Here is a 15000-nt window from a genome sequence, read left to right as displayed (position 1 = left end):
CGCTAAAGTGTTTTAGGGAGCATTTGACAGTGATGAGGGGTGGTCGTTTGACCGCGGACCCATTACGGACGCTGGCAATAAGGCAGTGATCGCTGAGATCCTGGTTGAAGACAGCGGAGGTGTATTTAGAGGGTAAATTAGTCAGGATGATATCTATGAGGGTGCCCATGTTTATGGATTTAGGGTTGTACCTGGTAGGTTCCTTGATAATTTGTGTGAGATTGAGGGCATCTAGTTTAGATTGTAGGATGGCCGGGGTGTTAAGCATATCCCAGTTTAGGTCACCAAGCAGTACGAACTCTGAGGATAGATGGGGGGCAATACATTCACATATGGTGTCCAGGGCACAGCTCGGGGCTGAGGGGGGTCTGTTGAGAGACTTATTTCTGGAAAGGTGGATTTTTAGAAGTAGAAGCTCAAACTGTTTGGGCACAGACCTGGATAGTATGATAGAGCTCTGCAGGCTATCTCTACAGTATATTGCAACTGCACCCAGTTCATACAGTTGAAGTCGGAAGTTTACATACACCTTAGCCAAATACATTTAAACTCAGTTTTTCACAATTCCTGACATTTAATCCTAGTACAAATACACTGTCTTAGGTCAGTTAGGATCACCACTTTATTTTAAGAATGTGAAATGTCAGAGTAATAGTAGAGAGAATGATTTATTTCAGCTTTTATTTATTTCATCACAAGTGGGTCAGAAGTTTACATACACTCAATTAGTATTTGGTAGCATTGCCTTTAAATTATTTAACTTGGGTGAAACGTTTCGGGTAGCCTTTCACAAGCTTCCCACAATAATTTGGGTGAATATTGGCCCATTCCTCCTGACAGAGCTGGTGTAACTGAATCAGGTTTGTAGGCCTCCTTGTTCGCACACGCTTTTTCAGTTCTGCCCACAGATTTTCTATAGGATTGAGGTCAGGGCTTTGTGATGGCCACTCCAATACCTTGACTTTGTTGTTCTTAAGCCATTTTGCCACAACTTTGGAAGTATGCTTGGGGTCATTGTCCATTTGGAAGACCCATTTGCGACCAAGCTTTAACTTCCTGACTGATGTCTTGATGTTGCTTCAATATATCCACATAATTGTCCTTCCTCATGATGCCATCTATTTTGTGAAGTGCGCCAGTCCCTCCTGCAGCAAAGCACCCCCACAGCATGATGCTGCCACCCCCGTGCTTCACAGTTGGGATGGTGCTCTTCGGCTTGCAAGCCAACCCCCTTTTTCCTCCAAACATAAAGATGGTCATTATGGCCAAACAGTTCTATTTTTGTTTCATCAGACCAGAGGATATTCTCCAAAAAGTACGATCTTTGTCCCCATGTCCAGTTGCAAACCGAAGTCCGGCTTTTTTATGGCGGTTTTGGAGCAGTGGCTTCTTCCTTGCTGAGCGGCCTTTCAGGTTATGTCGATATAGGACTCGTTTTACTGTGGATATAGATACTTCTGTACCTGTTTCCTCCAGCATCTTCACAAGGTCCTTTGCTGTTGTTCTTGGATTGACTTGTACTTTTCGCACCAAAGTACGTTCATCTCTTGGAGACAGAACGCATCTCCTTCCTGAGCGGTATGACGGCTGCATGGTCCCATGGTGTTTATACTTGCGTACTATTGTTTGTACAGATTAACGTGGTGCCTTCAGGCGTTTGGAAATTGCTCCCAAGAATGAACCAGACTTGTGGAGGTCTACCATTTTTTTCCTTGGCTGATTTCTTTTGATTTTCCCATGATGTCAAGCAAAGAGGCACTGAGTTTGAAGGTAGGCCTTGAAATACATCCACAGGTACACCTCCAATTGACTCAAATGATGTCAATTAGCCTATCAGAAGCTTCTAAAGCCATGACATCATTTTCTGGAATATTCCAAGCTGTTTAAAGGCACAGTCAACTTAGTGTATGTGAACTTCTGACCCACTGGAATTGTGATACAGTGAAATAATCTGTCTGTAAACAATTGTTGGAAAAATGGCTTGTGTCATGCACAAAGTAGATATCCTAACCAACTTGCCAAAACTATAGTTTGTTAACAAGAAATGTGTGGAGTGGTTGAAAAACGAGATTTAATGACTCCAACCTAAGTGTACGTAAACTTCCGACTTCAACTGTACGTGTTGTTCTGCTGTATTCTAACAGGCTGTGTCCCTCCTCTCTCAGGGCCGGGCCTGTCCCCTGCGCCAGCTGTGTTTCCTGGAGCAGCTGCTAACTCTAGTGCCTGGCTCCATGGAGTCTAGTGGGGACAGCAGGGCCGGAGGAGAGGGCCTACTGAAGGAACTCTTCTGTCCTGAAGCTCTGCCTCACCTGACACACGCACTCACCCCTACACTCACCCCCTGGCCCTCTGATATCAGGTACACACTCACCCCTACACTCACCCCTACACTCACCCCCTGGCCCTCTGATATAAGGTACGCACTCACCCCTACACTCACCCCCTGGCCCTCTGATATCAGGGACACACTCACCCCTACACTCACCCCCTGGCCCTTTGATATCAGGGACACACTCACCCCCACACTCACCCCCTGGCCCTTTGATATCAGGGACACACTCACCCCTACACTCACCCCCTGGCCCTCTGATATCAGGGACACACTCACCCCTACACTCACCCCCTGGCCCTCTGATATCAGGGACACACTCACCCCTACACTCACCCCCTGGCCCTCTGATATCAGGGACATACTCACCCCCTGGCCCTCTGATATCAGGGACACACTCACCCCTACACTCACCCCCTGGCCCTCTGATATCAGGGACATACTCACCCCTACACTCACCCCCTGGCCCTCTGATATCAGGGACACACTCACCCCTACACTCACCCCCTGGCCCTCTGATATCAGGGACACACTCACCCCCACACTCACCCCCTGGCCCTCTGATATCAGGGACACACTCACCCCTACACTCACCCCCTGGCCCTCTGATATCAGGGACACACTCACCCCCTGGCCCTCTGATATCAGGGACACACTCACCCCCACACTCACCCCCTGGCCCTCTGATATCAGGGACACACTCACCCCCACACTCACCCCCTGGCCCTCTGATATCAGGGACACACTCACCCCTACACTCACCCCCTGGCCCTCTGATATCAGGGACACACTCACCCCTACACTCACCCCCTGGCCCTCTGATATCAGGTACACACTCACCCCCACACTCACCCCTACACTCACCCCCTGGCCCTCTGATATCAGGGACACACTCACCCCCTGGCCCTCTGATATCAGGGACACACTCACCCCTACACTCACCCCCTGGCCCTCTGATATCAGGGACACACTCACCCCTACACTCACCCCCTGGCCCTCTGATATCAGGGACACACTCACCCCTACACTCACTGGCCCAGTACTAACCCACCTGACCTCTTTCTCCAGGGGTGCCAGGAAGGGTCAGAGGTCACTACCCAGCAGGCCGACGGGCAAGGAGGTTGCTGATGTCACAGCCCTGCTGGAGTCCACTCAAACCGCCCTGGAACAGCTGAAGGACCAGGTGAGGGTCGGTCGGTCGGTCGGTCGGTCTGTCTGTCTGTCTGTCTGTCTGTCTGTCTGTCTGTCTGTCTGTCTGTCTGTCTGTCTGTCTGTCTGTCTGTCTGTCTGTCTGTCTGTCTGTCTGTCTGTCTGTCTGTCTGTCTGTCTGTCTGTCTGTCTGTCTGTCTGTCTGTCTGTCTGTCTGTCTGTCTGTCTGTCTGTCTGTCTGTCTGTCTGTCTGTCTGTCTGTCTGTCTGTCTGTCTGTCTGTCTGTCTGTCTGTCTGTCTGTCTGTCTGTCTGTCTGTCTGTCTGTCTGTCTGTCTGTCTGTCTGTCTGTCTGTCTGTCTGTCTGTCTGTCTGTCTGTCTGTCTGTCTGTCTGTCTGTCTGTCTGTCTGTCTGTCTGTCTGTCTGTCTGTCTGTCTGTCTGTCTGTCTGTCTGTCTGTCTGTCTGTCTGTCTGTCTGTCTGTCTGTCTGTCTGTCTGTCTGTCTGTCTGTCTGTCTGTCTGTCTGTCTGTCTGTCTGTCTGTCTGTCTGTCTGTCTGTCTGTCTGTCTGTCTGTCTGTCTGTCTGTCTGTCTGTCTGTCTGTCTGTCTGTCTGTCTGTCTGTCTGTCTGTCTGTCTGTCTGTCTGTCTGTCTGTCTGTCTGTCTGTCTGTCTGTCTGTCTGTCTGTCTGTCTGTCTGTCTGTCTGTCTGTCTGTCTGTCTGTCTGTCTGTCTGTCTGTCTGTCTGTCTGTCTGTCTGTCTGTCTGTCTGTCTGTCTGTCTGTCTGTCTGTCTGTCTGTCTGTCTGTCTGTCTGTCTGTCTGTCTGTCTGTCTGTCTGTCTGTCTGTCTGTCTGTCTGTCTGTCTGTCTGTCTGTCTGTCTGTCTGTCTGTCTGTCTGTCTGTCTGTCTGTCTGTCTGTCTGTCTGTCTGTCTGTCTGTCTGTCTGTCTGTCTGTCTGTCTGTCTGTCTGTCTGTCTGTCTGTCTGTCTGTCTGTCTGTCTGTCTGTCTGTCTGTCTGTCTGGTAATCCAGGAGGGAAGTTGGAATGACATACAGTCACCTCAAATTATTGGCACCCTTGATAAAGATGAGCAAAAAATGTTTACCTCAAAATGATAGGTGCCTAAATTATTGGCACCCTTGTTTTCAATACTTTGTGCACCCTCCCCTTGCAACGATAACGGCATTGAGCCTTTTCTGTAATGTTGTATGAGATTGGAGAACACATTGGGAAGGGATCTTAGACCACTCCTCCATACAGAATCCTTCCAGATCCTTGATATCCTTCCTCTGCGCTTATGGACTTCCATCTTCAATTCAAACCACAGGTTTTCAATGGGTTCAAGTCCGGAGACTGAGATGGCCATTGCAATATGTTGATTTTGTGGTCAATTAAGCATTTCTTGGTGGATTTCGATGTGTGCTTGGAGTTATTGTCTTGCTGGAAGATCCACTTGCAGTCAATTTTCAGCCTCCTTGCAGAGGCAACCAGGTCTTTGGCTACAATGTCCTGGTAGTGGGTTAAGTTCATGATGCCGTTGACCTTAACCTTGGCCCCAGGACCAGTGGAAGGTAAACAGCCCCATAATATAACATTAATGACGTACTTCTCTGATTATGCATCATTCTTTCAATGCCAAACCCACCCCTGGCCAGAGCTCCATTTTCCTCTCATCTGACCTGGTTCCAGTGCCTATGTTTGACACCCCTGGCCGATGCCTATGTTTGACACCCCTGGCTGATGCCGTTTACCGAACTCCAGGCGTTTATTTTGTTGGTTGCTCTTAATAAAAGCTTTTTTTCTGGCAACCCTTCCAACGAGCTTATTGCATTTTTTTTTTTTTTATTGGCGTGGGGGTGGCGTCTAATTGTTGTTTTGGAGACTTGGTGACCCCAAGATACGACCAAGTTCTGTTATTCTCCAACTGTGGCCCCTTGGACTTTTCTTTGCCACCTGAACTATCTTCCTCCCTGTGGGGACAATATACACATGCACCCTCTACCAGGCAGGTTGACCTCTGTTCCAGGAGTTTTAAACTTATTCATTATTGCCCTAATAGTGGTAAGTGGTATGTATAGTTTTTTTTAGCTGGTATTTTGTACCCTTTTTGTGTGTTACCTCATTTTTATACTCCAGTGAAACAGGAAGCCATGGAAGGCCAGTTCCTTAAAGAGCGACAGAACGCACTGATTCGCCGTGTGGTTTTTTCTGTTGCTCATTCAGAAAAACGAGATCTCAGTCTTGGGGGTGTGGTTCGGTGTGGCAGGTTGTCCCTTATGAGACACCATATGAAGGAAGGCAGTAGTACTTCCTCAAAATAGTCAGAATGAATCTAAGATAACTCAAGAAATCCTGTAATTGGATAGTGTAATTCATCCTGTAATTGGATAGTGTAATTCATCCTGTAATTGGATAGTGTAATTCATCCTGTAATTGGATAGTGTAATTCATCCTGTAATTGGATAGTGTAATTCATCCTGTAATTGGATAGTGTAATTCATCCTGTAATTGGATAGTGTAATTCATCCTGTAATTGGATAGTGTAATTCATCCTGTAATTGGATATGTAATTCATCCTGTAATTGGATAGTGTAATTCATCCTGTAATTGGATAGTGTAATTCATTCATTTGGACGTTTTGGCAGAGGAGGTTTTAGTAGCACCATTTTAAAAGAAATGTGAAATGTGTTGTCTGGTTGGCAGGTCTGTCTCGGTCTGAGCTGAGGGGGCAGGTCTGTCTCGGTCTGAGCTGCGGGGGCAGGTCTGTCTCGGTCTGAGCTGAGGGGGCAGGTCTGTCTCGGTCTGAGCTGAGGGGGCAGGTCTGTCTCGGTCTGAGCTGAGGGGGCAGGTCTGTCTCGGTCTGAGCTGAGGGGGCAGGTCTGTCTCGGTCTGAGCTGAGGGGGCAGGTCTGTCTCGGTCTGAGCTGAGGGGGCAGGTCTGTCTCGGTCTGTGCTGCGGGGGCAGGTCTGTCTCGGTCTGAGGGGGCAGGTCTGTCTCGGTCTGTGCTGCGGGGGCAGGTCTGTCTCGGTCTGAGCTGCGGGGGCAGGTCTGTCTCGGTCTGTGCTGCGGGGGCAGGTCTGTCTCGGTCTGAGGGGGCAGGTCTGTCTCGGTCTGAGCTGCGGGGGCAGGTCTGTCTCGGTCTGTGCCATTGGATAGAGAGCAATCATCACAGCTGTTCGTCCCGTGGTAGTGGGCAAATGGACAAAACCCAACCCAATCAACACAGCTGTTCGTCCCGTGGTAGTGGGCAAATGGACAAAACCCAACCCAATCATCACAGCTGTTCGTCCCGTGGTAGTGGGCAAATGGACAAAACCCAACCCAATCAACACAGCTGTTCGTCCCGTGGTAGTGGGCAAATGGACAAAACACAGCTGTTCGTCCCGTGGTAGTGGGCAAATGGACAAAACCCAACCCAATCAACACAGCTGTTCGTCCCGTGGTAGTGGGCAAAACCCAACCCAATCATCACAGCTGTTCGTCCCGTGGTAGTGGGCAAATGGACAAAACACAGCTGTTCGTCCCGTGGTAGTGGGCAAATGGACAAAACCCAACCCAATCAACACAGCTGTTCGTCCCGTGGTAGTGGGCAAATGGACAAAACCCAACCCAATCATCACAGCTGTTCGTCCCGTGGTAGTGGGCAAATGGACAAAACACAGCTGTTCGTCCCGTGGTAGTGGGCAAATGGACAAAACCCAACCCAATCATCACAGCTGTTCGTCCCGTGGTAGTGGGCAAATGGACAAAACCCAACCCAATCAACACAGCTGTTCGTCCCGTGGTAGTGGGCAAATGGACAAAACCCAACCCAATCATCACAGCTGTTCGTCCCGTGGTAGTGGGCAAATGGACAAAACCCAACCCAATCAACACAGCTGTTCGTCCCGTGGTAGTGGGCAAATGGGCAAAACCCAACCCAATCAACACAGCTGTTCGTCCCGTGGTAGTGGGCAAAACCCAACCCAATCATCACAGCTGTTCGTCCCGTGGTAGTGGGCAAATGGACAAAACACAGCTGTTCGTCCCGTGGTAGTGGGCAAATGGACAAAACCCAACCCAATCAACACAGCTGTTCGTCCCGTGGTAGTGGGCAAAACCCAACCCAATCATCACAGCTGTTCGTCCCGTGGTAGTGGGCAAATGGACAAAACACAGCTGTTCGTCCCGTGGTAGTGGGCAAATGGACAAAACCCAACCCAATCAACACAGCTGTTCGTCCCGTGGTAGTGGGCAAAACCCAACCCAATCATCACAGCTGTTCGTCCCGTGGTAGTGGGCAAATGGACAAAACACAGCTGTTCGTCCCGTGGTAGTGGGCAAATGGACAAAACCCAACCCAATCAACACAGCTGTTCGTCCCGTGGTAGTGGGCAAAACCCAACCCAATCATCACAGCTGTTCGTCCCGTGGTAGTGGGCAAATGGACAAAACACAGCTGTTCGTCCCGTGGTAGTGGGCAAATGGACAAAACCCAACCCAATCAACACAGCTGTTCGTCCCGTGGTAGTGGGCAAATGGACAAAACCCAACCCAATCATCACAGCTGTTCGTCCCGTGGTAGTGGGCAAATGGACAAAACCCAACCCAATCATCACAGCTGTTCGTCCCGTGGTAGTGGGCAAATGGACAAAACCCAACCCAATCAACACAGCTGTTCGTCCCGTGGTAGTGGGCAAATGGACAAAACCCAACCCAATCAACACAGCTGTTCGTCCCGTGGTAGTGGGCAAAACCCAACCCAATCATCACAGCTGTTCGTCCCGTGGTAGTGGGCAAATGGACAAAACACAGCTGTTCGTCCCGTGGTAGTGGGCAAATGGACAAAACCCAACCCAATCAACACAGCTGTTCGTCCCGTGGTAGTGGGCAAAACCCAACCCAATCATCACAGCTGTTCGTCCCGTGGTAGTGGGCAAATGGACAAAACACAGCTGTTCGTCCCGTGGTAGTGGGCAAATGGACAAAACCCAACCCAATCAACACAGCTGTTCGTCCCGTGGTAGTGGGCAAATGGACAAAACCCAACCCAATCAACACAGCTGTTCGTCCCGTGGTAGTGGGCAAATGGACAAAACACAGCTGTTCGTCCCGTGGTAGTGGGCAAATGGACAAAACCCAACCCAATCATCACAGCTGTTCGTCCCGTGGTAGTGGGCAAATGGACAAAACCCAACCCAATCATCACAGCTGTTCGTCCCGTGGTAGTGGGCAAATGGACAAAACCCAACCCAATCAACACAGCTGTTCGTCCCGTGGTAGTGGGCAAATGGACAAAACCCAACCCAATCATCACAGCTGTTCGTCCCGTGGTAGTGGGCAAATGGACAAAACCCAACCCAATCAACACAGCTGTTCGTCCCGTGGTAGTGGGCAAATGGACAAAACCCAACCCAATCAACACAGCTGTTCGTCCCATGGTAGTGGGCAAAACCCAACCCAATCATCACAGCTGTTCGTCCCGTGGTAGTGGGCAAATGGACAAAACACAGCTGTTCGTCCCGTGGTAGTGGGCAAATGGACAAAACCCAACCCAATCATCACAGCTGTTCGTCCCGTGGTAGTGGGCAAATGGACAAAACCCAACCCAATCAACACAGCTGTTCGTCCCGTGGTAGTGGGCAAATGGACAAAACCCAACCCAATCAACACAGCTGTTCGTCCCGTGGTAGTGGGCAAAACCCAACCCAATCATCACAGCTGTTCGTCCCGTGGTAGTGGGCAAATGGACAAAACACAGCTGTTCGTCCCGTGGTAGTGGGCAAATGGACAAAACCCAACCCAATCATCACAGCTGTTCGTCCCGTGGTAGTGGGCAAATGGACAAAACCCAACCCAATCATCACAGCTGTTCGTCCCGTGGTAGTGGGCAAATGGACAAAACCCAACCCTCGTTAGGTCCTGACAAACTCTTGTCCACAAATCTCACAACTCAGTTTTGGACAATACTGACGAAATTAACCTACTTGCACTTTTTAGTACATTTTGGCACCGTAATAAATGTTTCTGACTAATATCGATGTCACGTGCCGTTTTCAACCAGAGAAGTTGGTTCTCCAGTTCAGTTCGCCTTTTAGCTGAGATGAACGTTTGTTTTATTTTATCTATAAGAATTTGTAGGGGTACCAATAATTTTGACACCTTTTTTAGATAAAAATGATTACTTGTTTAAACAAAATCTTTCTCTGTGCATTTGTATTAGTATGGAATTATATAGTCAAACAATGTAGCTCAGTATTTGTATTTATTCTATACAGTCTTTTTCATATTTTTATCGAGGGTGCCAATAATTATGGAGGTGACTGATTTGTTTTAGCGCCTTCAGACCCCTTGACTTATTCCACGTTTTAGTTTTTACAGCCTGAATTCAAAATGTATTAAATAGATTTGAAACGTAATACCCCATAATGACAGTGGAACATGATTTTAGAAATGTTTGCAAATGTATTGAAATTGAAATACAGAAATCTAATTTACATAAGTATTCAACCCCCCTGAGTCAATACATGTTAGAATCACCTTTGGCAGCGATTACAGCTGTGAGTCTTTCTGGGTAAGTCTCTAAGAGGTTTGCACACCTGGACTGTACAATATTTTCACATTATTATTTAAAAAAATCTTCAAGCTCTGTCAAGTTGGTTGTTGATCATTGCTAGACAGCCATTTTCAAGTCTTGTCATAGCAACATTCAATGTCATCTTGGTAAACACTCCAGTGTATATTTGGCCTTGTGTTTTAGGTTATTGTCCTGCTGAAAGGTGAATTCATCTCAGTGTCTGGTGGAAAGCAGACTGAACCAGGTTTTTGCCTGTGCTTAACTCTATTGTTTATTTTTATCCTGAAAAACTCCCCAGTCCTTGCCGATGACAAGCATACCCATAACATGATGCAGCCACCTCCATGCTTGAAAATATGAAGAGTGGTACTCAGTGTTGTGTTGGATTTGCCCCAAACATAACGCTTTTATTCAGGACATAAAGTTAATATTTTTGCAGTTTTACTTTAGTGCCTTATTGGAAACCGGATGCATGTTTTGGAATATTAGTATTCTGTACAGGCGTCCTTCTTTTCACTCTGTCATTTAGGTTAATATTAACTACAATGTTGTTGATCCATCCTCAGTTTTCTCCTATCACAGCCATTAAACTCTGTTTTAAAGTCACCATTGGCCTCATGGTGAAATCCCTGAGCGGTTTCCTTCCTCCCCGGAACTGAGTTAGGAAGGACGCCTGTATCTTTGTAGTGACTGGGTGTATTGATACACCAAAGTGTGATTAATAACTTCACCATGCTCAAAGGGATATTCAATATCTGATTTTTATTTTTACCCATCTACCAATAGGTGCCCTTCTTTGCGAGGCATTGGAAAACCTCCCTGGTCTTTGTAGTTGAATCTGTGTTTGAAATTCACTGCTCAACTGAGGGACCTTACAGATAATTGTATGTGTGGGGTACAGAGATGGGGTAGTCATTCAAAAATCATGTTAAACACTATTATTGCACACAGAGTGAGTCCTTGCAACTTATTATGTGACTTGTTAAGCACATTTTTACTCCTGAACTAACAGCATTTAGAAATCACATTTACATTTTAGTCATTTAGCAGACGCTCTTATCCAGAGCGACTTACAGGAGCAATTAGGGTTAAGTGCCTTTCTCAAGGGCACATTTACGTCATTTAGCAGACGCTCTTATCCAGAGCGACTCATCAATTGGTGCGTTCACCCTATAGCCAGTGGGATAACCACTTTACAATTTTGGGGGGGGGGGGGTAGAAGGATTACTTTATCCTATCCCAGGTATTCCTTAAAGAGGTGGGGTTTCAAATGTCTCCGGAAGGTGGTGAGTGACTCCGCTGTCCTGGCGTCGTGAGGGAGATTGTTCCACCATTGGGGTGCCAGAGCAGCGAACAGTTTTGACTGGGCTGAGTGGGAACTATGCTTCCGCAGAGGAAGGGGAGCCAGCAGGCCAGAGGTGGATGAACGCAATGCCCTCGTTTGGGTGTAGGGACTGATCAGAGCCCGAAGGTACAGAGGTGCCGTTCCCCTCACTGCTCCATAGGCAAGCACCATGGTCTTGTAGCGGATGCGAGCTTCAACTGGAAGCCAGTGGAGTGTGCGGAGGAGGGGGGTGACGTGAGAGAACTTGGGAAGGTTGAACACCAGACGGGCTGCGGCATTCTGGATGAGTTGTAGGGGTTTAATGGCACAGGCAGGGAGGCCAGCCAACAGCGAGTTGCAGTAGTCCAGACGGGAGATGACAAGTGCCTGGATTAGGACCTGTGCCGCTTCCTGTGTAAGGCAGGGTCGTACTCTCCGAATGTTGTAGAGCATGAACCTGCAGGAGCGGGTCACCGCCTTGATGTTGGCGGAGAACGACAGGGTGTTGTCCAGGGTCACGCCTAGGCTCTTCGCACTCTGGGAGGAGGACACAGCGGAGTTGTCAACCGTGATGGCGAGATCATGGAACGGGCAGTCCTTCCCCGGGAGGAAGAGCAGCTCCGTCTTGCCAGGGTTCAGCTTGAGGTGGTGATCCGTCATCCATACTGATATGTCTGCCAGACATGCAGAGATGCGATTCGCCACCTGGTTATCAGAAGGGGGAAAGGAGAAGATGAGTTGTGTATCGTCAGCGTAGCAATGATAGGAGAGGCCATGTGAGGATATGACAGAGCCAAGTGACTTGGTGTATAGGGAGAAAAGGAGAGGGCCTAGAACTGAGCCCTGGGGGACACCAGTGGTGAGAGCACGTGGTGCGGAGACAGCTTCTCGCCACGCCACTTGGTAGGAGCGACCGGTCAGGTAGGACGCAATCCAGGAGTGAGCCGCGCCGGAGATGCCCAGCTCGGAGAGGGTGGAGAGGAGGATCTGATGGTTCACAGTATCAAAGGCAGCAGACAGGTCTAGAAGGACAAGAGCAGAGGAGAGAGAGTTAGCTTTAGCAGTGCGGAGAGCCTCCGTGACACAGAGAAGAGCAGTCTCAGTTGAATGACCAGTCCTGAAACCTGACTGGTTTGGATCAAGAAGGTCATTCTGAGAGAGATAGCAAGAGAGTTGGCTAAAGACGGCACGCTCAATAGTTTTGGAAAGAAAAGAAAGAAGGGATACTGGTCTGTAGTTGTTGACATCAGTGGGATCGAGTGTTGGTTTCTTGAGAAGGGGAGCAACTCTCGCTCTCTTGAAGACGGAAGGGACATGGCCAGCGGTCAAGGATGAGTTGATCAGCGAGGTGAGGTAGGGGAGAAGGTCACCGGAGATGGTCTGGAGAAGAGAGGAGGGGATGGGGTCAAGCGGGCAGGTTGTTGGGCGGCCTGCAGTCACAAGTCGCAGGATTTTATCTGGAGAGAGAGGGGAGAAAGAAGTCAAAGCATAGGGTAGGGCAGTGTGAGTAGGACCAGCAGTGTCATTAGACTTAACAAACGAGGATCGAATGTCGTCAACCTTCTTTTCAAAGTGGTTGACGAAGTCATCCACAGAGAGAGAGGAGGGGGGGGGGATTCAGCAGGGAGGAGAATGTGGCAAAGAGCTTCCTAGGGTTAGAGGCAGATGCTTGGAATTTAGAGTGGTAGAAAGTGGCCTTAGCAGCAGAAACAGATGAAGAAAATGTAGAGAGGAGGGAGTGAAAAGATGCCAGGTCGGCAGGGAGTTTAGTTTTCTTCCATTTCCGCTCCGCTGCCCGGAGCTCTGTTCTGTGAGCTCGCAATGAGTCATCAAGCCACGGAGCTGGAGGGGAGGACCGAGCCGGCCGGGAGGATAGGGGACACAGAGAGTCAAAGGATGCAGAAAGGGAGGAGAGGAGGGTTGAGGAGGCAGAATCAGGAGATTGGAGGGAGAAGGATTGAGCAGAGGGAAGAGATGATAGGATGGAAGAGGAGAGAGTAGTGGGAGAGAGAGAGCGAAGGTTGCGGCGGCGCATTACCATCTGTGTAGGGGCAGAGTGAGTAGTGTGGGAGGAGAGCGAGAGAGAAAAGGAAACAAAGTAGTGGTCGGAGACATGGAGGGGAGTTGCAGTGAGATTAGTAGAGGAGCAGCATCTAGTGAAGATGAGGTCAAGCGTATTGCCTGCCTTGTGAGTAGGGGGGGACGGTGAGAGGGTGAGGTCAAAAGAGGAGAGAAGTGGAAAGAAGGAGGCAGAGAGAAATGAGTCAAATGTGGACATAGGGAGGTTGAAATCCCCCAAAACTGTGAGGGGTGAGCCATCCTCAGGAAAGGAACTTATCAAGGCGTCAAGCTCATTGATGAACTCTCCAAGGGAACCTGGAGGGCGATAGATGACAAGGATATTAAGCTTAAATGGGCTAGTGACTGTGACAGCATGGAATTCAAATGAGGAGATAGACAGATGGGTTAGGGGAAAAATTGAGAATGTCCACTTGGGAGAGATGAGGATTCCTGTGCCACCACCCCGCTGACCAGATGCTCTCGGGGTATGCGAGAACACATGGTCAGACGAGGAGAGAGCAGTAGGAGTAGCTGTGTTTTCAGTGGTAATCCATGTTTCCGTCAGCGCCAGGAAGTCGAGGGACTGGAGGGTAGCATAGGCTGGGATGAAGTCAGCTTTGTTGGCAGTAGAACGGCAGTTCCAGAGGCTGCCTGAGACCTGGAACTCCAGGTGTGGGGTGCGTGCAGGGACCACCAGGTTAGAGAGGCAGCAGCCACGCGGTGTGGGGCGTTTGTGTAGCCTGTGCAGAGAGGAGAGAACAGGGATAGGTAGAGGCATAGTTGACAGGCTGCAACAGATGGAATGGCTACAATAATGCAGAGGAGATCGGGATGAAATGAACTGAACATCAGGGAAAGGAGAGAGCAGGCCTCCCTCACCAAAAAATAAATAAATATATAACTCTCCCAACTTCCACCTCAGAAACTATAGTTGTTTCACTGAACCACCCGAATAAAACTCTCCCAACTTCCACTTTAGAAATTAGAATTGTTGTAAGCTACAGCAGACTGTTATCAGTAGCTGTAATTAAGTACAGCAGCTACCAACCACCTAACGTTAATGCCTCGGATGAGGTTAGAAAAACAGCTGAATGGTAGCAGCTAGCTGGCTCAATCACAGGTACTCTCAAGCATGAAATAACATTGGAAACAGCTAACCACAGTTGCTAAAAGTTACCCACAGTTGCTAAAAGTTACCGGTAGCTACCCTCTAGCTAGCTAGCGTTGTTGGTCCAGGTAGTGGGTAAGCTAGCCTCGTGCTTCGCCGGGGTCCACCGAATACAGTCCTTACCTACAATAATTACCTACAATAACCTTCAATAACTACCGGAGTAAGCTACCTATAATACCAAACTACAATACCTACCTACAATCTAAATACATGGTTTAAGCTTAACTCAACACCATATAAGAAGCCAAGCTTACCTTTCATAACGCAGCTTGCCATAACAAAGGGGTTGAACACTTATTGACTCAAGACATTTCAGCTTTTCATTTTGAATTAATTTGTAAACATTTATAAAAACATAATTCCACTTTTGACATGGGGTGTGTAAATCAGTGACACAAAATCTCAATTTAA

The 15000-nt window shown here is 48.6% G+C and overlaps 1 protein-coding gene across 1 annotated transcript in view; it reads left to right on the top strand.

Moving 5' to 3' along the window:
• LOC311149668 (HAUS augmin-like complex subunit 7) overlaps positions 1–15000 on the top strand; it is a 29794-nt gene that overhangs the window by 7778 nt on the left and 7016 nt on the right. Inside the window, exons 5-6 of the mRNA XM_084186871.1 lie at positions 2166–2359; positions 3398–3512. Coding sequence (XP_084042997.1) covers positions 2166–2359; positions 3398–3512 — 309 coding nt within the window. The remainder of the gene's footprint in view (positions 1–2165; positions 2360–3397; positions 3513–15000) is intronic.

The sequence above is a fragment of the Coregonus lavaretus genome (assembly GCF_964263955.1).
Source record: "Coregonus lavaretus genome assembly, chromosome: 22".
Classification (NCBI taxonomy): domain Eukaryota; kingdom Metazoa; phylum Chordata; class Actinopteri; order Salmoniformes; family Salmonidae; genus Coregonus; species Coregonus lavaretus.
The sequence above is the reverse complement of the archived record's forward strand: the minus strand, read 5'-3'. Positions and strand labels throughout refer to the sequence as shown.